Raw genomic sequence first — 21,670 nt, 5'->3', positions numbered from 1 at the left:
ATGCTGCAGCAGTCCTGCTCGTTTTTAAACCAATTATCTCAATTGTCATCTAATTTGAAACACTTTCATTTATTTTGAAATATTGATTTCCGGTAACAGTGCTCTTATTTTTGTGTGCTTCACGGAGCCTCAAACTTCCTGGCACGGCGGCTGAGACCGCCCCCAGCGTCCTTCTAGCGCTGCTATTGGTCAGTCTCTTCCTCATCTATGACCTGGGCTCTGTGATTGGTCCGCACCCTATCAGTCATCAGCGAGCTGTGGGCGAGGACGAGGCTAAAGTTTGCGTGAGTTCATCAACTTTCAAGGAAAAGCTTCTCACGCAACGAGCCTTATCTCACATAATGACTGTTTTATTTCCCCCTGTGCGCGCTCAGCCGGCAGCCGGAGGTCCCGGTGGCTTCCCAACACACAGCTGAAGTGTTAAACGTGTAAAATGGTGGCGCAGGTTTGAACTTTGTGAAGAAAGAGTGTTTTTAACTCCTCCATCGCTCAGTGGCGGGAACAGGCGCCGAATCCAGGTCAAAGATTGTGTATTGATAAGCCCTGTCACTCCTCGGTAGAAAAAAAAAAAGGAAAAACGTCTGAGAAAAAAAAAGCTCTGTCTGTAAAAGTCATGATTCATTTAAATCTCTTTCCATGTTTGGTTGATTTATTTAATTTCTCCACACTGTTACGACTTGTTCTATTGAGGATATGTTGAATATTCATATCTTTTCATTTTTTGGCCCAACAATTATCAAATATAATGGCTTAAAGTGAAAAACAAATATATTTACAGACTACATGTAACTTCAAACTATAAAATATTAAGTTAGTCAGGTATTCAAATGTCCAGTGATGAAAAACAAACACTAAACTCCTGCGTCATTTTATATCTAGCTGTTTATGACATATAGAGGTTTTGGGTTGTATATAATCAAGCAGAGTGAGAGCTCATCACTTCTCATCCATCTTTAGCTAAGAGGGCTACTTGTCTTGTTGCAGCAGTTTATTTCTGTTTGATTTACTGTGATAAATGTCTTCACAGTCAGATTCCTCCCGTAAAACTACCACCACGGTGTAGTGTAAATGTTCATACAAGGCTGGTGACCAGATATCAATGGAAATACTAAAAATACACAGATTTAAAGCTAGCTAGGCCCGTTAGCTAACTTGCTAGCTCACTAGCTTCTTGGTAGCCTTAGCTCATGTTAGCTGCTAAGAGCACAGGCTGTTTGGTTTTAAGGAGCAGAAGATACTAAAAGGTGAGTGAGACTCATTTAAAGCTTTAAATCAATGTTAGTTTTATTCTTTGTCCTGGTTTTGTTTTTCATTTTAGTCTGTAAGATGTAGAAACTAATATCCGGTGTAAGCTGCCAGACTTCCAAGTGATTTGTCGAGATTATAATAAAACTATTAAAAAAGTTGTTATTTATCAACAATATTTTTAATTAACAATCATATCAAGAAAGCAAAGTGACCAATTCTCAATACGGCTACAGCTTATGATTATTTACATTCAATTCAATTCAAAAAACTTTATTTGTCCCTGGGGGCAACACAACATTTAACAGATATACAGCACAACACAACACAGAAGAGTCAGCTAGTTAAAATACAAATAAAAAAAAAATATATGTAGAAATGTAAAAAGGTTTAAAATATAAAAAGTATAAATAGAATAAGGAATATAAGCAGTTTCTACATATAGACGGGGTCAGTTTTCACAAAATCAGAACCCCGAAGGCATTTTGTGAATATTTATAATATACAACATTTCTAGGGGTGCTGAATCCAAATCTGCTGAATATGAAGCTCAAAAATGCCCCAAAATGCCTCAAAATTTGAGAAATCCAACATGGCCGCCACCGCCAGGCTGAAATCTATTTTTCAGTGTATTTTTTTTGACTAAACAAGGTAAAAACATGAATTAAATGAGCTTTTGTAGCTTTTCCTACATGAGCAATCTGATGGCATATTCAGATTTGAGATGTAATGTGAAGAAACTGCTTAGATATTGCAAAAATAGTTGTTTGGAAAGCATTTTAGTTATTCTTACTCTTATTATGTTTCTGTGTTACTTTTTTCCTCAGTTAGAGGTTCACAGTTATCAGGTTATGGGTTCAACAATCTGTTAATAAGTAGTAGTGTGCAGGTATGTGTATAGAGGATTATCTGATGTTGAGCAATGTGTACAAGATTGTACAAATATGATGGACTGGTAGAGAATATCAGCCTGCTAGACTGCACACTACTACTTATTAACAGATTGTTGAACCCATACCCTGATAATTGTGAACCTCTAGATAAAGATTAACATTTAATCTGTTAATTGTGGTTTATTAAGTCTGAAAACAGCCAGAAACCTGAAGAAATTCAGTTTAGAAATCTGGAAAAAAAACAGCAAAAACTAATAAAATCTTTGGTCTGTCATTTATTGATTAAATTAATAATATCTAATTTCCAAGATGAGTAAGTTGATTGTAATAATATTAAATAAGCCCTGGAGATCTGAGCATGTCGTCACTGTTGTTGTATATGACTGAAAATCCGCTTGTTAAATTAAAACACAGCTGTTGATACTCGTGAGTTTGACACTTGATGTATTTTAAGAATCTCACAGAATTCACGTTTTCTTCCCTTTGAGTATTATTATTATATGAGGATCTTTTATCATGAAGCTTTCTGTGTAACACCATCTCTGTGTGTGTGCAGGATGAGCGGAGGAGTCCAGCCGGCGATGTTTTTCCTCGGGCTGCCGGACCTGAAGAAGCTGGTCTGCGTCACTCTGACTCTGCAGGAGGACGAGGAGCCGAGGAGCAAACAGATCAAGACCTGCAGGTGACGGCCGCTCGCGTCACGTTATCACAGAGGCTCAGATGGATGCAGTCACACTTTACCCTCACAAAGAGTTGTGTACATTACTGATAAGAGGGAAACGTTCAGTCCACATGTTTCTGTCAAAGTGTGATGAGAACTTGACCAAATGTAGAAGAAAAGTATTATCTCAGTTATTGTTTTATATATTGGAATAGTTTTGTTTTGAAGGCATAAAAGAAAGATGTTGTTTATTTCCTCCTTATTAGGATACGATCATCTTCTTAACTGGTAATTACATGAAAATGAATCTCAGACTATGTTGGAGGATAATGCAAAAGTAAAGTAATGAGTAGCTGCTTTAAGTAAATACATTCCTTTTCTTAGGAATGAGTATTGCAACAACCCGACACTGATGTTATACATGTTGTATAAGATAAAGTAAAGACTGTCAGGATTATTATCTCTGCACATGTAACAATATTTATATTTCATCACAGGAACAGTTCAGTCACCTTCGTCTCAAACCCTGCGTGACGCATTTCATTTAAAAACTGATATATTTGACATATTTTTCTACATATTTCTTTGTTACAGTTTTTTTTAATTGTTTTTTTTAGTGTTTTTATTCTGATGTTTGACTTTTCTACTTCCTGTTTCTGTTTCTGTTAAACACCAAAACATCAAAGCTCGAATGTAAGAAACGTGATTCTGACTGTGATTGAGTTCTGCTCACTGTGAAGGACAAAGCCGGGTTTTACTGAGTCACTTGAACGCAGCAATCCTGTGGATGTGTCCTTGGTTAAACTGTGTGTGTGTGTGTGTGTTTGTGTGTGTGTGTGTGTGTGTGTGTGTGTGTGTGTGTGTGTGTGTGTGTGTGTGTGTGTGTGTGTGTGTGTGTGTCCACAGAGAGCTGGTGTTGCTGTACTCTGATGTTCTGGCCTCTCCAGCTCTGGACTCCTTCAGTGAGATCACAGTGGTCATGGCTGTAAGAAACATGCACACACACACATTTTCTCGAATGACAACATTTAAAGGGATCATCTGTAAAATATGAACAGAATTTTAGTTTAAAAGGTTAAAATAAATGAACAAATATTATCAACAGTGTGAAGAAACAACAGTTATTATTTATGGTATTGGCACATGTGTGTGTGTGTGTGTGTGTGTGTGTGTGTGTGTGTGTGTTAACTTCACTCTCGTCTCTCTGACAGATTTATAGATTCTGTCGTCACAAACACAAGAGGGAGATGAATGAGTTTTGTGTGCGGTTGGGATCGCCGTGGAAACACTGCACGCACACCTCAGGCTCTGCACGCCAACTCAGTCTGCACACACGCTACTTATCTACACACACACACACACACAAACACCCAGGCATGAAACACACACACACAAACACACAGGCATGAAACACACACACGTACACACTGCTTCACAGTGAACCAGATGATGTTGTCATCGTCCTGACACTTCCCAAGCAGAGACACGCAGCCAAAACAGTGGAATTCCAAACATTCCTGCACACTCATGCACACACACACACACACTCACACTCACACACACAGACACACACACACACACACACTCATCAGCTCACATTGTTCTCCTCTGAAACATAAACATGTTGTCTCTGTCTCTCTGTCTCTCTGTGTCTGATGAGTCGTTGTTTATTCAACAGAATGTCTATAAACAAATAATCAGGATATTCGTTCCGTATTGATCTATATGAATCTTTATCACGATCTGTTTTAACTCCAGCTCACGACAGGCTGTTATATGTTGTGATTCCCTGCAGGTGATCTTTGTTCAGGAGCTCCTTTATTCTTTTTTTTATACCAAACGTTCTACTTCCTTTTCAAAACCTGCCGCCTACATTACCCACAATGCAACCACTGAGAGACATCAGCGTTTTCAGGCACGATACGGTTTTGCTCACTTTTCAATATTTTGCATATGAAGTGACTGTCAGGATGCTCGTTGTGAGATCGCTGCTATGTGCTGTAGGGTTCACCCCGCTGGCCCCGCCCACGAGCTCCTGCTCAGCCCATAAGCTTCACATTGTGATGACGTCACAGGTCTTTAGATGCAGGGATGTGAGGCGGAGCTGCATCCTCCCGCGCTTGTGACGAACTCTCTTCTCTCGTCTGCCTCCAGATCCCGTTTTTCCAGACAGGCATCCTCCAGGTGTTTGGACAGAGACGCAGTCTGCAGGTGAGATGAAGTGAAGGACAGGTGGACGAGCATTTAGTCCAAACATCAACATTTCAGTGTAATTACAGTTGATGAACTGGATATTGTGTGTGTGTGTGTGTGTGTGTGTGTGTGTGTGTGTGTGTGTGTGTGTGTGTGTGTGTGTGTGTGTGTGTAGTTGGACTCCCCTCAGTGTGTGTTTCCAGGTGTCCTCCAGTGTTGTCTGTCCTACTCTCTGATCACCAGACTGGCTCCCAGCTGGAATAAAGCAGGACTCTACCTCGTCACAGGTATGCTGTGTTTGTGTGTGTGTGTGTGTGTGTGTCTGTGTGTGTGTGTGTGTGTGTGTCTCTGAAAACTGAAAGTCCACTCATCATCTCCTCCCTCTATGCTGATGAAAGTCAGGTGAAGTCTTGTAGTCCACAAAACATTTCAGGAGCTTAACAACAACTAAACAACTGAAGTAGCTGGAGACTTGATTCAAAACCGAAAAACAACCAAAGAAACAAAAGAATTACTCCAGAAATCCATTAAAACTTTGCCGAATTAGCTGTCAGCACTTCCTGTTTGCATTTTTCTCATGTATGTACAGACGACTATCACTGGATTACTTTGACACTGAGAAAACTTAAAAAGTGATGTTTCTCAGGCAAGTTCAGCACATGTGAGGAGCGTCTTTTCTCAGAAGATTCATAGAGTCATCATCTCCTCCTGATGATGTAAAGTCAGGCTCAGCCATCATCTCCTCCTGATGATATAAAGTCAGGCTCAGTCATCATCTCCTCCTGATGATATAAAGTCAGGCTCAGCCATCATCTCCTCCTGATGATATAAAGTCAGGCTCAGCCATCATCTCCTCCTGATGATATAAAGTCAGGCTCAGCCATCATCTCCTCCTGATGATATAAAGTCAGGCTCAGTCATCATCTCCTCCTGATGATATAAAGTCAGGCTCAGTCATCATCTCCTCCTGATGATATAAAGTCAGGCTCAGCCATCATCTCCTCCTGATGATATAAAGTCAGGCTCAGTCATCATCTCCTCCTGATGATATAAAGTCAGGTGAAGTCTCGTAGTCCACAGAACATTTCTGGAGCTTCACAGTAAAACAGAGTTGCAGCGTTCTGCTGAACAGCTGAAGCAGCTTGAGACTTGATTTAAACATCAGATGTCTCCATACTGATTTGAGCTGAAATCTTCACTGTAGCTGCTACAGTGAAGAGTTTGTAATTAATAGTTTTTGACGACCTGAGAATGAACCTCAACAATCAACTATAACTCTCCAGAATCACCTTCCACACCTTTAATATATTAATATTTTCTTAGTTTGGACTTTGAGCTAGTTTGAAGTTGTGACAGAAGACAGCTGGTGTGATCTGCTGTCAGACTGAAACAGAAGAAAGATGCACCAGAGACTTCAGGAGGCTTTCAGAGAGATTACCATCAAACTACCTTTTCTGTCTGACGTGTCGTCGACTCCCATCGAGTGAAATGATAGTGTGAGCAGCTTTTTCCTCTCTGGTCTCTTTTTAAAGCTAATTGTTCTAATAAACTTTCCTCGATTCTGTCTAAACACAAAGTTAGTGAGTCTACACGGAGGAGTTACAACCTTTTTACAACCGCACTCAGACTTTATGTTCAGAGGCCCGGCAGCACCGAGGCTTCATATTGTAACACACTGATTATCAGCTGTTGTCAGTAGATTATTAAAAGACTCAGTGGTGGAGTGAGCTGCTGCAATTTGTGTGTTTGTGTGTCTTTGATCAAAGTGGCAGTTGAGTGTTGCAACACTCGGCCAAGCCTTCACCTTGGACCCAGTGTGGCATAAAATGAGTGTGTGTGTGTGTGTGTGTGTGTGTGTGTGTGTGTGTGTGTGTGTGTGTGTGTGTGTGTGTGTGTGTGTGTGTGTGTGTGTGTGCGCTAGTCCGAATGGTAGAAGAAGAATCTCAAACTGACCCGTGTCAACTGTTGCAACAAGAAAACAGTCGTTTCTTGTCAAAGAATAACTCGGTCATGTTGCCACAAATGAACTGTTATGTAGAATTATGCTACGGTGCAGAGTAAGGGTCACAATTAAGACTTCCAAAGCTGATGATGTAACGAGCACATCCGGATAGATTAGATAGCAATTTGACTTTTCACTTTCTTGTTGTGTATTTTATTATATATGAGAAAGTTCAGTCTGATAACGCTCTGCAGTGACACGAGCTGTTCTTTAACACAACGATGAAGTTGCTCTTTTCTGAGGAGCTCTGCTCGTGACCTCTTTCACACTGGCCAGAAAACCCACTTAAACACACAACATGTCGATGTGGATGTAAATGATCAGGATTTATTCCCGGGTCAGTTAACCCTGCTGTAGTCCTTCTGGGTGTTTTCTGATGAGGTGTGTGAGCTGCTGCTTTCTGCGAACATGACAAAGGAAAACAAACAGAAAGGCAAATTTGTCCGCTGACAACGTGAACGGAGTTAATTGTCGATTATTAGCAGGTTAATTAATCCACATGTCCTCGCTGATGGTGTAAAGTTGTATAAGAGACTCGTGCTGTCTAACTAGATCTCAACTTGTCGTTGGCGTTCTCGAACACGCCGGGGTTACCACATGAACACAAGCTGCTCTGAAACAAAAAAAATCTACCAAATGCTGAAACATCAGCGTGAAGCTTGTAACTAACGAAGCGTGCTGGACACCAGCCTCAGAATCCAGTGGGTTGCCAGGTTAGATGAATGAGTTACCACCTTATTTAGATCAATAATCAGCTCCTCATTCACCTGCATCAACAAGCTTTTTGTCCCTTTTGTCCCTCACCATGTGCCGTAGACATGCTGCTCTGGCTCAGGTAGCTCTGGTGATAACGTGTGTTTTCTCTGTTTGTTTTCAGGGAAAGACTTTCTGAGTGAGAGGGGGAGGCTCAGTGCTGTCAGTAAGTTTCACTGTTTAACCAGCAGCCCTGCAGGTGGTGGATTATAATCAGACATGTTTGTGTGAACGTTAATTAGGATGTTAGATTGAGGAAATGATTCAGCATCTTCTGAAAAAAAAGGAATTTCTCCATGTCTTCTCCCTCAGCTGTAAAGTGACTGTGTGAATCTGTTGTCAGTAGCATGATGTGATGTGTGTACACTTGATGAAATGAAATGTGTGTTTGTGTGTCAGGCATGGAGCTGAACACCAGCGAGGGCCAGCTGTGCATCAGCATCGAAGCCAGCACAGTCAGACTTCCCCCAACAACAGTGAGCGAACAAAAACATTCATTTAAACTTCTGATGTGGCTTCAGTTCCTTCTGTCACGTTAAAGACAACGTTTAAAAGAAACACCTTTCCTTTCCTTTCTTTTCCTTTCCTTGTGTCCTCTCCTCTCCTCCTGCCACCTTCTTTCCACTCCTTCACGGTCTCCTCACATCCTCTCCTCTTCTTAACTTCTTTTCTTCTCCTTCCCTCTCTCTCCTCCTCTGTCTCCTCTCCTTATTCCCTCACAAATCACAAATCTGTGAAAAGGGTGTGTGTGTGTGTGCGTGTCTGTGTGTGTTGCAGCTGGAGGACTTTGACCTCTCTCCGTCAGTGCTGTGGAGGTTCTGCAGTGATCCTGACTCCGTCCTCGACCCGTCCTCCACCGGAGGAGCCATCTGGTGCCACGTCCTGCCCAGGTAGGACAGCTCCACCTGCTGGACACAACGGACACAACAACACCTAAGACCTGACCTGAGCTGAGCTGAGAGACCCAACCAAACCTCTGAGGGTTTTTCTACAATTTAACAGATCTGGTTCTGTTAATAATAACAAAGTGATGATTAAAGGTTATCTAGTTTAAATCTTTGGGTTTGATCTGTGACAATATGAAACTATTATGCACATATTTGTTACCACCACCTGGACACATTAGACTATTTTCTTTAATCTAAAGTAAATATTTCAAAGGTTTTTCTTTGTGTAGGATTTTCTGGATATTCCAAAAATGCCATTAAATTTCAATCTAAGTATTTCCTTTCAGCACTGACGGCTTTGCCATTGTTAAACTCTGACATCTGATGAGTAACGATGAACAGATCGTTGGATTTATGTCCTGACAGCTGTCGTTTACATTTTCAAACTTGTCTTTAAAACAATGGGGGTATTTTACAGCAACAGCTCGACTATTTCCTGGTGTTCAAATCATGTTCACCAAAAATACAGATTCCAGAGTTCAACGACAAACAGCAGCCTTCAGTGATTCAAGACTAAACAATAAAAGACTCATAGTTTCAGTCACCTGTGTGATTGTAAAGGTGAGACAGAGAAGTTACTGATGAATTCTGGGATTGAAAACTGTAAAAGAGGCAGGTTGTGTTATACTGACTGTGAGCACCAGGTGGCGCTGCAGCTCTTCTTAAACTCAGACCTGCTGCAGATTCACCGCTTCTGTCCTGATGTACTGACTCACTGAATGTGTGTGTGTGTGTGTGTGTGTGTGTGTGTGTGTGTGTGTGTGTGTGTGTGTGTGTGTGTAGCATGAAGAAAGGTCAGATCATCACCATCAGCCGTAAGTTGCCCAGAGACGGACCATTTAAGACCTACAGAGACCTGCAGAACCACTGGAACTGTCTGGTACACAACACACACACACACACACACACACACACACACACACACACACACACACACACATAGACGTACATTAATTTCCTGGAGTCTTACTTTAACCCTGGCCTGAACCACTGACCCATAAATCAGCATTTCCCAGCTGGGGACAGCGTTTTTGTCCCCAGCTGGACAAGCCGTCCCCAATTTAGTCTGAAATTTGTCTCCAAAAGTAGCCACACACACAAAACACACACTGACACACTGAGAAGTTTTAAAAGTTAAAGTTAAAAATGAGAGCAAAAAACTGCTAAATAGATCTTAATGAGCTGCGTTCACTTGCAGATGATTTTGAGAGTTACAGTCGGAGTCTTCGTGTGGAAACTAACTAATTAGGAATAAAAACAGAAACCAGCGACTTTTCTCTCCGTCCTCCTCGATCATCAGTTGGGTCACTTATCAATATCAGTAATTTAACACTGTGGCAACAAGACTCAAAAACTTTTATGAGCTAAAAGTCTGCAGTCAGTGCTTATAGACAGATTTGTTAATTTAAAACAGCATTTCAGTGTAAGTTAGCTATTTGTGCCAGAACTGAACCTGAATGTTCAGTCTTTCTGTTTCAAGATTGTTGTTTTTGTGTCGACCACAACACATTTAAATTGTGTTGATTTTCCCAAAAGTGTCTATAAAAAGTCTGATCTTAATCTTGTGTTTTCCAGTATGGTTACAGGCTCCCTGAGCTCGCAGAGGAGGAGGTGGTGTACTGCAGCGTCTACTTCAGACTGGTGGGAGACCGACTCTTCACGTATCCTTAAACTCTCGTAGTCAGAGGTGTTAAAAGTCCTCACAGTCTGTCCTCCAGTAGAAGTTCAGATACTAAAAATTAAAAAAAACAGACTCTGGTAAAAGTAGAAGTACTGATCCAGCTTCTTTACTCCAGTAAAAGTAATAGAGTACAGGCTCTAAATGTACTCAGAGTATCAGAGTAAAAAGTCTCCCTCTGAAGGACATTTGTGGTCAAAGCTACTGAAGCTCACGTCATATTAATATAATTCAGAGACTATTAAAGTTAAAGGTAGAGTCAGTAGGATTTGTCCCAGCTGTTCCTGAACACACCACAAAGATAGTTGATAGTGAGTCTCATTCCCAGGACGTCAAACAGCCACATGTTGGGTTGGTAAAGCGTCCCGAGCAGCAACAAAGTGAGAAAATAAGAAACTCTCTGCAGATACGAGACACTAACACGCCTTTTCTCCCCATTCAGCCTCCCTCTCTGTCTGTTCACGTCTTTACGTCTTTGTTTCGTCTCGCTGCGTCTGCCGTGCGTGATGTGCTCTGATAGGTCGACATCAGTCTCGTGATGTTGGGAAGGCGGCGTGTGATGACGCCAAATAACAATAATCCATAATTCACCTCAAATGCATCAAACTAAAGTAACGAGGCTGTTTTGAAGCTGTGGGGAGGAGAAAGTTCAGATGTTTGTGTTCAGATGTAGAGAGGGAAAGTCACAGAGATACTCAGGTACAGTACAGACACCTGAAACATGTACTGAAGTACAGTGATGAAGTATTTGTACTTTGTTACTTCCCTCCTCTGCTCATAATGAATTAATTTGATCAATCAGCTGTCTTAATATGAACCTAACAACCATCACTGTAACATTTCATGACGTGTGACAGCAAAAAACATCTCAGACAAACATTTATTTATCATAAAATAACAATATATTTACCTGTGTATCTTAATTTTTTTATTTTCTCAAATTAAAAAGAGACAAGTCAACAGAAAAGTTGGGAAAACATTTGTTTAAAAAATAAGAAAGCAAATATAACAAGATATTCTGAGTCGTATTTCTCAGATAAAAATAGTTTAATAAGATATATATTCTGATCAGTTGAGGCTGTTGAAGGAATCAGTCTTTGTAAATGTTCAGTAAAGATGTGCACTATATGATCGATGTGGTGAAACCTGCAGAATGCTCCTTTAACCTTCCTCCTGAGCAGCTACCCTCTGAGCTGCATCCGCCTGCAGCCGGTGCAGCGCTGCCCTCGGGTCGACCTGCAGGGGGCGCTGGGCTGCTTCCTGTCTGACGTCAGGGACCGGCTGCAGAGTGTGTGTGGCTTCCCTGCACGTCTGACCAGCAAACCCTGTTACCACACAGTCAGTCTGAACACTGCTGCAACAGTGCAGGTACACACACACACACACACACACACACAAATACTGAAGTTTACACACAAACCTCTGAGTAAAAAGCAGAGGAAACTTACTGACAGGATGTTGGATCAGCCGATCAGCTTTTTTGAAATGAGCCTGTTTTTGATCAGCTGGTGGCGGCTTTCTGGCCGTTCAGAGCAGAAAAATATAAATAAATATATATATATGTATATATAAATATATATATATATATATATATATATATATATATATATATATATATATATATATATATATATGTGTGTGTATATAAATCGGATTGTTGACAAAAGTTCTCCCTGCTTAAACTTTTTAATAAAACATGAGTATTTTCCACTTAGAAGCAGACAAAGGGCCTGAGTGAGGTTGTTAAAGGGCCACATTAGGCCCACAGGTTGGATAGGTCTGCCGTACTGTCCTTGACCTGGTTGTTGAGGTAGTCGTTGTGGTGTTTGTCACACAGTGTCGGAGGCTGTGAGACCAAACTGATGAAGTTTTCTCCCATTTTGACCTGAACATCAGCTGAAACAAAGGATTTCATCGTTCAAACGTATATTTCCGCAGGTGAAAATCTGCTGACATCGAGGTCCGTCTGAATGTTTTTTCCCGGCACGAATGTTCTGCAGCGGCGTGAATACATTAACCTGTTAAGAACTGACCTCTAGTTTGGGTGTCTGCTTGAAAATTGCATGCCCATAATTAACAGAAGGTATCTCTGCAGCTACAATGTCTATTTGAATAATCAAGGTATCAGAACAAAGGGAACACTTGAAATATGTGTTCAGCTGTGTAAGTATATATGTCACTGGGTCTGAGTAAAGGAAGTTGGCACCTAAGTTTCTGCCTAAAAAAATGACAATTTTAAATTGAATATCTCTGACGAATGATGCAGCTGCAGCTCCAAATCTCTTTCCAACAATAGCAAAACATCCGAACATTACCTCTGCCAACATAAAGTGAATCAGAGCAGAATTAGAGGTTTTAGTGCAGAGCACTCAGGACATTTTGGCACCATCTGTGCCCTTTAAAAATTTCTCAGGTACCCAATTAGGCTCCGCCGGACTTCACAGGTTAATGAGAAGTCATAAAATCAGCTTTTATAAATGTCCTTGTGAATTAGTCAGACGGAAATCTGTCCTTGGTGTGAAAAGGCTTAAAGGGTGATTGGGTTTTTGCAAGACTCTAAAGATTTTCCTAAATCTGTCTTTGCTTTTAAATCTCTTCTTCTTTTAGAAAAGAAAAGATTCTTATGTATTTCATTTCATTCATCTTTTACTTTTTGTTTTATTGTATTTTATCTTCTTTAAGCCTCTGTGACGGACGCTTTCCCACAACTCTTCTCTGTGTGTTGTTTTGCAGTAACGGGTGTAAATAACAATATTCATCACAATATGATTTTATATAGATTCTTTGGATACAACATTTGCTGATGTCAAAAAGTTGGATATGAGATGATATCATATGTTCATTTAACACAATCAGCTACAGAAAAAGTTTCCACCTGTTCTTTCTGCGTTTGGCCACAAAAGAAATCTAAATAATTATAAATCGTATCCATTTAAATGCTCTAAATTAACCCCACTAACACATAAAACACAGCAACATTTAATAAAAGTATAAAAATCAGATTAATATCGACTGTCAAGGAGACAAAGCATTTTTCTCCTCTTGTCACCATAATTATCTGAAGCCTGCAGCATTTTACATTACATTAATTAGCAGCTTTTCATTCTACTTACAAATGTTTTAATTATAGCAACTTTTCTCACTCACGTTTTTTCAGCCGAATATTGTTGAAACAGCGAAGCTGATGTGAGATCAGGTAGCAGACCTGCCCAGGTTTGTCGTGTTTCCTGAGTGTTTGATGTTGTTTACATACGTAAGCTGTCTGTTCACTCGTCTTTTCTCTAAAATCCATAATATTTATCCACACGAGGGGAGTAAATATCCTTATCGTCTTTTCCTGGCTTCCTAATACCTGACAGGGTGACCCAGACGTATCGTGGAAACGTTCAAAATAAAGGCATATCTGAAATATGATGATTTTCACTTTACATCGATGATACTGGTTTGTTGATCGTCAGTGAATCGATATGTCAATCGGATCGATGGATCGATGGCGAATGTTGTGTGTCAAAACCAGCAGCAGCCGTTGTTTACTATGAAAATCTCTTCTTTCATTTGAGCTCTGCAGAACTGTCCGTCTGACGGTCTGCTGTAAGCTACAGGATCTGTGAACGTCACCCTAAAACAAGTCTAAATAACTTTTAAACATCTCATACATGTCTAAAACTTCTGTCTCCAGTGTTTGGCTGTGAACTTATTATTCAGACACAAACACACTTGCATGCAGGTTATTTAATGAGTGTGTGCAGGTTGACATGGGAAAGATTATCGGAGCGTTTCCCACCCTGTAAAACCTTCACGGACAGTTTTATGACCATAAAGGTGCGACGCTGAGGAGGAGGAGGAGGAGGAGGTGGAGAGACGGTTTCCTCTCAGCATCGTGTCGATTCATTTTCATGATGCAGATGTCAGGAGGAAGGTGAAGGGGATGTGTTTCTGATCGTCCACTGGAGAAAAAAGACTTTAGGGAGGATGTGTAGAAATATTTCTCATCCTGTCAAGGTCTTGTTTTATGAAGCAGGTTGAGTGTTATTCATCATCGTGTCAGGAGGCCTTGTGAAGGACTGTGAAGTCTCAGAAGAAACAAATAATTACTTCCATACCAATACTTCCATCGTCTTTTCTAAGAATTAGTGCAGTTTAAACTAAAAACAGTTTATGTGTAATTTTAATGAATCTTAAGGGAATGTTTTGTGCACAGATTAAACTATAAATCGTCCGCTCTGACTCTGAAAAGTTATTTCTCGTCCTCATTCTGCCTTTTCTTCTTCTCGAGGTGCAGCTTAACTGTATTTTATCAACTCAGAGAAACTCTGCATGGAGAAACATCCACAGAGATCAATTCAGTGCTCGCAGAGTGAAACTAAAATATTTATAGTGTTGAGCAGCGTTCATTTCCATAAAGAAGAGCTGGAAGAGAAGTGATGATCTGTGTTGTGGTGAAAACTGAAGAACTCTCTTTATCTTCAGCTCAATTTAAGGTTCCTGAATAAAAAGGTAAAGCTGAAGATTTTGTGAAACTGTTAACAGGAACGCTTGTCACAGACCTGCAGTTAATGTTTGTGTTGTAATGATCTGCATCTCTCACTGAACAGATATTTAGTGTAATCGATGGGGCTTAAACTTCCTTTTAAAGTTCCCATGAAGTCAAAACAAACTGTTCTAGCTCTGACTTTACAGGACATGAAGTATCACTGCAGTACTTCTACTTCACTCTCCTCTAATGAAGTCTCCTCTTCTTCCTCAGGTGTTGAGTGGTGAGCAGGTCAACCTGACCACCTCCTGCTCCATCAGGCCCGTCCTCACCCAGCTCCCTCCTCCTCCTCCTCCTCCTCCTCCTCCTCCTCCTCCTCCTCCTCCCCGACCTGTGAGGCCCCTCTCCTGGTCACAGCCTCCAGCCTCAGCCCCTGTGTCCCAGCAGGACGGAGCCCAGGGGCTTCTGGGTAATGGATGTGGATTCAGGAGCAGTCTGACACAAAGTCAAGGGTGTAGAGGAGACAGAGATCGGCCTTCCTCCTCCTCCTCCTCCTCCTCCTCCTTCTGCTCACGTCTTTCTTTTTCCTTCTCTTATTCCTCGGGATACCACTCAGCTTCCTCCCTCACCTCCTCCTCTTCCTCTTCTCTCCCTCTCTTCCAGCCAGCTTCCTCCTTCACCTCCTCCTCTTCCTCTTCTCTCCCTCTCTCCCAGCCAGCTTCCTCCCTCACCTCCTCCTCTTCCTCTTCTCTCCCTCTCTTCCACCCAGCTTCCTCCCTCACCTCCTCCTCTTCCTCTTCTCTCCCTCTCTCCCAGCCAGCTTCCTCCCTCACCTCCTCTTCCTCTTCTCTTGCTCTCTTCCAGCCAGCTTCATCCCTCACCTCCTCCTCCTCTTCCTCTTCTCTTGGTCTCTTCCAGCCAGCTTCCTCCTTCACCTCCTCCTCTTCCTCTTCTCTCCCTCTCTCCCAGCCAGCTTCCTCCCTCACCTCCTCCTCCTCTTCCTCTTCTCTCCCTCTCTTCCAGCCAGCTTCCTCCCTCACCTCCTCCTCCTCTTCCTCTTCTCTCCCTCTCTTCCAGCCAGCTTCCTCCCTCACCTCCTCCTCCTCTTCCTCTTCTCTCCCTCTCTTCCAGCCAGCTTCCTCCCTCACCTCCTCCTCCTCCACCTTCTCCTTCCTCTCTCCTCCTCCTCCTCCCCCCAGTCAGACCCCAGTGCTCCCTGCTCCCACACTGGTTCCCATCTTTAAGAACAAGTGTCCGTCACGCCACGTTAACGTCGCCCTGCTGCGGCTCCAGAAGCAGAAGGAGCAGCTGGGCGGAGGAGGGGATGAGAGGGGGAGGGTGACGTTACCTGCCTTAAAGATGAAGACTCCCGCCACTTTTTCCTCTTCTTCTTCTTCTCCTGTGTCTTCTCTGTCAGCGGCGCCCCTCCCATTCCCACCTCCACGAATCATTCCTCGCTTCAACCGTCACTCCAAACCTCCCTGCAGCGCCGCTCCATCCACAGGTCTCCCCCAGCTCATGCACATCTCCAGCCTCAGTCCATCACCGAGGTCTAAGCCCGAGCTCATCTCCACTCCAAAGATTAAGTCCAAGTCCAGCCACAAAACCAAAGTGACGTTCAGCTGTGAGAGCAAAACTGTTGCCAACTCCAGCAGTGAAGTGAAGGAGAGAAGAAGAAAACAAGCTGCTGCACCTCTGACATCTGCTGATAACTCCAACGACGACTCCTCCACCAGTGGCACAGCGGTGAGTCTAAAGATTAATCCTGGTTTATTACATCTTGGGTCTTATTTTATATTTGTTCCACCATTTCTATCGTGTTTACCATTTCTAAGTTGTTTGAAAGTAATGTAGCTTAAAATCTTCTGTCATCACAACTTTCAGTCGATGAGACACCAACATGATGTTTCCTGAACCTGAACCTGAACCTGAACGTTTGAATACTGTCATTTCTTTTCTGCTCATTTCCAAACAAACAAACAAACATGGAGCCTTTTCCTGAAACAGAGCAGCACCTCACTGCTGCAGCGTTCAGAGGAGGGACGTCAACGTTTAACCGCTGAGAATATTTTTGACCAGTTACACGTCGGCCCACAGGTCATTTTGCATACAGGAGGAGATGCTGCCAATCAGCGTAGATTCAAAGAGTTAGTTTGTTACGTCGAGCGAGTACGTTGTGACGTCGAGAGCTGCTGTCACTAAACACATGGAAAAGCACTTTGAGTAGAAGAATTATGACCTCAAAGTAAAGCTAACGTTAGCTCTGACAACTACCTGAAACCAAATGTGGAAATAAGACGAGTGTGCTCTTCACTCGGAGCCTCTCCGTCCGGTACATGTCAGACAAACTGCAGAGTGCTCCTTTAATAATGGAAATAAAAAGATGAGATACCAGCAGCAGCCCCGAGATAGTCTGAGTCTGACACCCTGACTTAGTGGGTGTCGGCTTGTCGAATGCAATATGACATCCCTCGTTGAGATTTTTAGGAGGTTATGACTCATCGTGATCTAAACTCCCAACAGTTCAGTGATTTATTCTGCTGTTCAGCTCTTTAAGACATTTTTCAAGGTTTAAAACTTGAGATTATTATTGTGTCTTCATCACAGCTGGTGGAGGAATAAAGTCCAGTTTCTTTAAGTCAGAACTCACTGAATCTTTGATTCTGTTGTTTTGATTTTAAGACTCAGTGATGACAAAAACACACAAAGCAGTAAAATATTGTGTTAATCTGTGAGGGTTGCTGCACCAACACTGAGCTACAGAAACTGACCGGTTGTCTTTTTTATTGTGTTTCAGGGAGTTGTGCTCCAGTCGAAGCCAAAGAAATCCAGATCTGCAGTACGAGACGTGGATGTGGAGAAAATGGCCCGAAGCAACCAGGTCAGGAGACACACACACACACACACACACACACACACACACACACACACACACAGTGATGAAATCTACTCAAGTGCAGTTTTAAGTTTCTTGAATTCCCATCTTCTGCTACTTTATATTTCCACTCCACAGCATTTATTTGATCACTTTAGGTACAAGTTACTTTGCAGATTACATGCCACACCAGAGCCAAATATGTGTATCATTTACTTGTACTTTTAATATCAGTTACTTTAAGACTTTTACTTTAATATTTTAACACCATATCTTTACTTTTTACTTGATGACAATGACTTTCGTTTACCTTTTTGTCTGTGTTCATGTTTGTTTTGAAGGATATCTCGACCGTTAGAGTAGAGAAATCTGTTTTTCCTGGTGTGCGGTGAAGCTTGCAGCCTGATGGGGGCGCTGCAGAGCCTATAGAGTCGGTCTTGTTTAAAATATTGAAGTGTAAAGAGGTTGAGGACGTGGTGAGAAGAGGCTTTATGAGTGATGGATCTCTGGTGTATCCACTCGTGCTGTATGTGCCGCTGTAGCCTCCTCATAGACTCCATACATTAATGTGATGTATTAAAGTGTGTTAGCGTGATGAATAGCATACACAACGTTCTCACTAGCCTCAGTTTCCTCACAAACATCCTTCCAAAGGAGGGTAAGAGCCGTTAAAGTGATGAATGTTCAGGAGGAGGTGGGAGCCCACAGGGAGCCGAGCACATTAATAACAACATTCATCAGTTTTACAGCTCCGACCTGCAAGTTTTCAAGAACAATACATCACATACATTTTCTCTTTTACTTTATTTACACAGCTACACCAGCGGACACATTGTTCTTTAGTATTTTTACAAACACTGTTAAATGTTTTTATCTGGGAGCTGACTGAAGGGAAATACAGACCATAAACAGAGTGTTTAAAGTCTCCTGAAGTCATTTCTCCTCAGTCTTTTACACAGGCGTGCTACTGGTAGTGAAATATCCTGAACATTCACTTGATTTTGTCTCCTTAAATACAAATGTTACAGTGTCAGGCCCAGTTTTAAACATACTAGCAAAGAAAGAAGAGGATAAAAAGCCAGGATGTGACGTTGAACTGTGCTTTTCTCTCATGTCATGATGTAGTTTTAGCTTTTTATATAAAAACTGGACTTGGAGGAAAAAGGACAAATCCCAAAAGAGTTCAGCAGGAATCATGTATGTTTGTTGGCTAACCTGGAAGTCAGCATCACCCTGGTTCCCTCCACAAAAAGCCTACGAGATTATTCAACTGGATTACAGCAGAAAATAAGCTAAAGTTTCTGATCCTTCCAGGTTCTGTTCACCAGATAATCTCCACAGATGAACTCCACTCTGATGTTTGAAGTGTAAATTAAATGTGTAGCAGTAAAAAGCTAATGCTAGGCTACAAACAGACGACATCACGGTCACATGACTTAAACGTCTCCACCACTGAGCGTCTTACTGCACAATTACTATCCAGGTTTTCTATAAACTGATCAATGTACAAGTTGTAAAGTCAGAGTCAGAATAGTTTGTAAAAATGAGAAATGGTTTCTGGCCTTCAGGACTCATCCCTGTGTCCACACTCAGACTTTTACAAACATTGCTTCTTGTTTCGAAAGCGATATAAACACAGCAGGTCAAACAAGTCCAGATTTCTTTTCACAGTGAAGATATGAAAAAATCTGAACATGATCCTACAAATTTCCATCAAAAACTCAGTCATCATCTCCTCCTGATGATATAAGGTGAAGTCTCGTAGTCCACAAAACATTTCTGGAGCTTCACAGTAAAATAGAGTTGCAGCATTCTCCTAAACAACTGAAGCAGCTGGAGACTTGATTTAAAATGGAGAAACAACCAAAGAAACATCAAATGTCTCCAAACTGATTTGAAAAGACTGAATTTACACCATATATTAAGCTGAAATCTTCACTGGAGCGCGTCTGAAGTGCTCGTCTGCTGTAATCACAGTCTGCAGAAGCTCCAATCTGAAAAGGCTCAGTTTTAGTTTTTGGGTGGACTGTTTTTTTTTCTGACTTTACTTTCAATAAAAATAAATAAATAAAGGATAAAATAATCATAATAATCACGGACTCATCGTCAGTCTCCAGTCCAGGACTTTATAAACTGTAAATCTGTTTTTATCTCCTCTTTAATGTTTTCTCACTCCACCAGTTTGTCACTTTAATTGATTTCCTGTCCTCTCTCATGTTTTCACATTTCTTCCCAGCTCATTAATTAGCTGTTGCTGTCATGGCTGCAGGATTTGCATGCTGTATTTTTCCTCTGATGTGGCTGCTGTAGTTGGTTTGTGTGGGCAGGAGGTGCAGCAGTGTTAATTTGAGGAGAGGAGGAGGTTGCATTTTCCTCCCACAGGCAGATTTATCATCTGACACGTACAACATCTCCAGTGACACTGATATGATTTGCAAAAATATTGGAAAATGAAGCGTGTCACTGTTTATTCCAGGCTGTAGGAGCAATATAGTCCTCTGCATGAGTCCGAACCTGACACCTGAACACAAACACGAACCGGTTCCCTTCACGTCTGACTAACCTGTTGGTACTGCTGAATTTAAGACCTGAACCCGACCTGAGACTGAGCTGTGTTTTTGTTTCTTTCTTGGCTTCTGAAAGGATTCGTTACACATAAGATTTAACAAATCTGACACAGACTTAGACCGACTCAGAATATGACGCAGTGTCCCAGCAGCACTAAACAGACAGGATCAAACCTCTACAAGCCAAGTTTAGTGTGAGAGAAATATTATTGAAAGCTCAATACGGCCAAGTTGCAACGTTTTGATAAAAGTAAACTGTGTGACAAACAGCATGAAGTACCGTGGAGCTGCAGAGATGCTCCAGGTGGAAGAAAACACGTTTGTTTGGTTCAGACCCCAACAAATGTCACAACATTGGGATGTGAAAAGTTTGTTTTGTTCAGTGAAAATAAAACTCGTGATGATGAAATGATAATTCCTGCTAATCTATTAAAAATGTTCTGGTACAGGATATAAAACCTCCGCACCAGACTCTATGACTCAAAACAAAACAAACCAGTCAACCAACAAACCAACAGACCAACAAGCAAACTGCCTTTTCAGAGACACATTAATGCTTATGAATTCAAACGTGGGGTATTTACTGATGTATTTTACGTTGTGGAACAAAACTTGAAAATATCTTAACCAAAGCCCATTCAAAAAAACATTAACTTTGAGACGAAGGAACCAGAAGTGCTGAACCACTAATATCTGTTTTTCGGACTCATTCCTGCAGCACTCTATTCAATAGTCTCTCTCTGTCTCTCTCTCCCTCTCTCTCTCCCTCTCTCCCTCTCTCTCTCTCTCTGTCTCTCCCTCTCTCCCTCCTCTCTCTCTCTGTCTCTCTCTCTCCCTCCCCCTCTCTGTCCAGTTGTCTCAGCTGAACTCTGCGACTCTGTTGGTCTGGTTAAAAGGAAGAGGAGCACTCGTCACTGCCAAACACAGGAAGGAGGAGCTGATGCTGAAGGTCATGGGCTGTCTGGCTGAGGCCTGAGACACACACACACACACACACACCGTATCTACTTCATCGCCTCACTTTGGAGTATTAACGCTGCTCCTCATATAAAGATTTGATGTGAAATCTGGCCCGTCTTATCGTTCTGTATTAGATGAGAGCATTCATCCTCGCTAATTGAGATGCTGAAGATTTGCCAAAATGTATTTCTGGTGTCAGATAAAGACGCAGAAGTGACAAATTGAAACTACAAAGTGAAATCCAAACTGTGGGAAGCTGTTCGCTCTCATCTTTTGTTGGTTGGTGAACAGTTTTTATGACCTTACATGAGTTCTGGGTCGTGATGTTCAGTTAACGTTTTGCAGCTTTGATGGTCATTTATCCATCGACATGTGTTGCTGTTCTGCTGTACGTTCACTTTCATGTTATATTTCTTCCTTTA

The 21,670-nt window shown here is 41.7% G+C and overlaps 1 protein-coding gene across 2 annotated transcripts; it reads left to right on the top strand.

Annotated features, from left to right (window-relative positions):
- Nucleotides 1-924: 924 nt before the first annotated feature.
- c19h18orf63 (chromosome 19 C18orf63 homolog) lies at nt 925-21,354 on the top strand. Of its 2 annotated transcripts, XM_073487842.1 has the most exons (14): nt 925-1,244; nt 2,695-2,820; nt 3,706-3,784; nt 4,954-5,010; nt 5,168-5,279; nt 7,872-7,913; nt 8,147-8,223; nt 8,525-8,637; nt 9,478-9,574; nt 10,270-10,355; nt 11,554-11,740; nt 15,120-16,592; nt 17,644-17,727; nt 21,142-21,354. In XM_073487842.1, exons 2-14 carry the CDS (start codon nt 2,696-2,698, stop codon nt 21,262-21,264), a joined length of 2,655 nt encoding a protein of 884 aa, XP_073343943.1. In that variant the 5' UTR covers nt 925-1,244; nt 2,695; the 3' UTR covers nt 21,265-21,354. The 2 variants fall into 2 exon arrangements, with proteins under 2 accessions (XP_073343943.1, XP_073343942.1); XM_073487841.1 differs by lacking the exon at nt 925-1,244 and having other exon boundaries at nt 2,119-2,820.
- The last annotated feature ends 316 nt before the right edge of the window (nt 21,355-21,670 follow it).

Source organism: Pagrus major, chromosome 19 (genome assembly GCF_040436345.1).
Source record: "Pagrus major chromosome 19, Pma_NU_1.0".
NCBI classification, from domain to species: Eukaryota; Metazoa; Chordata; class Actinopteri; order Spariformes; family Sparidae; genus Pagrus; species Pagrus major.
The sequence above is the reverse complement of the archived record's forward strand: the minus strand, read 5'-3'. Positions and strand labels throughout refer to the sequence as shown.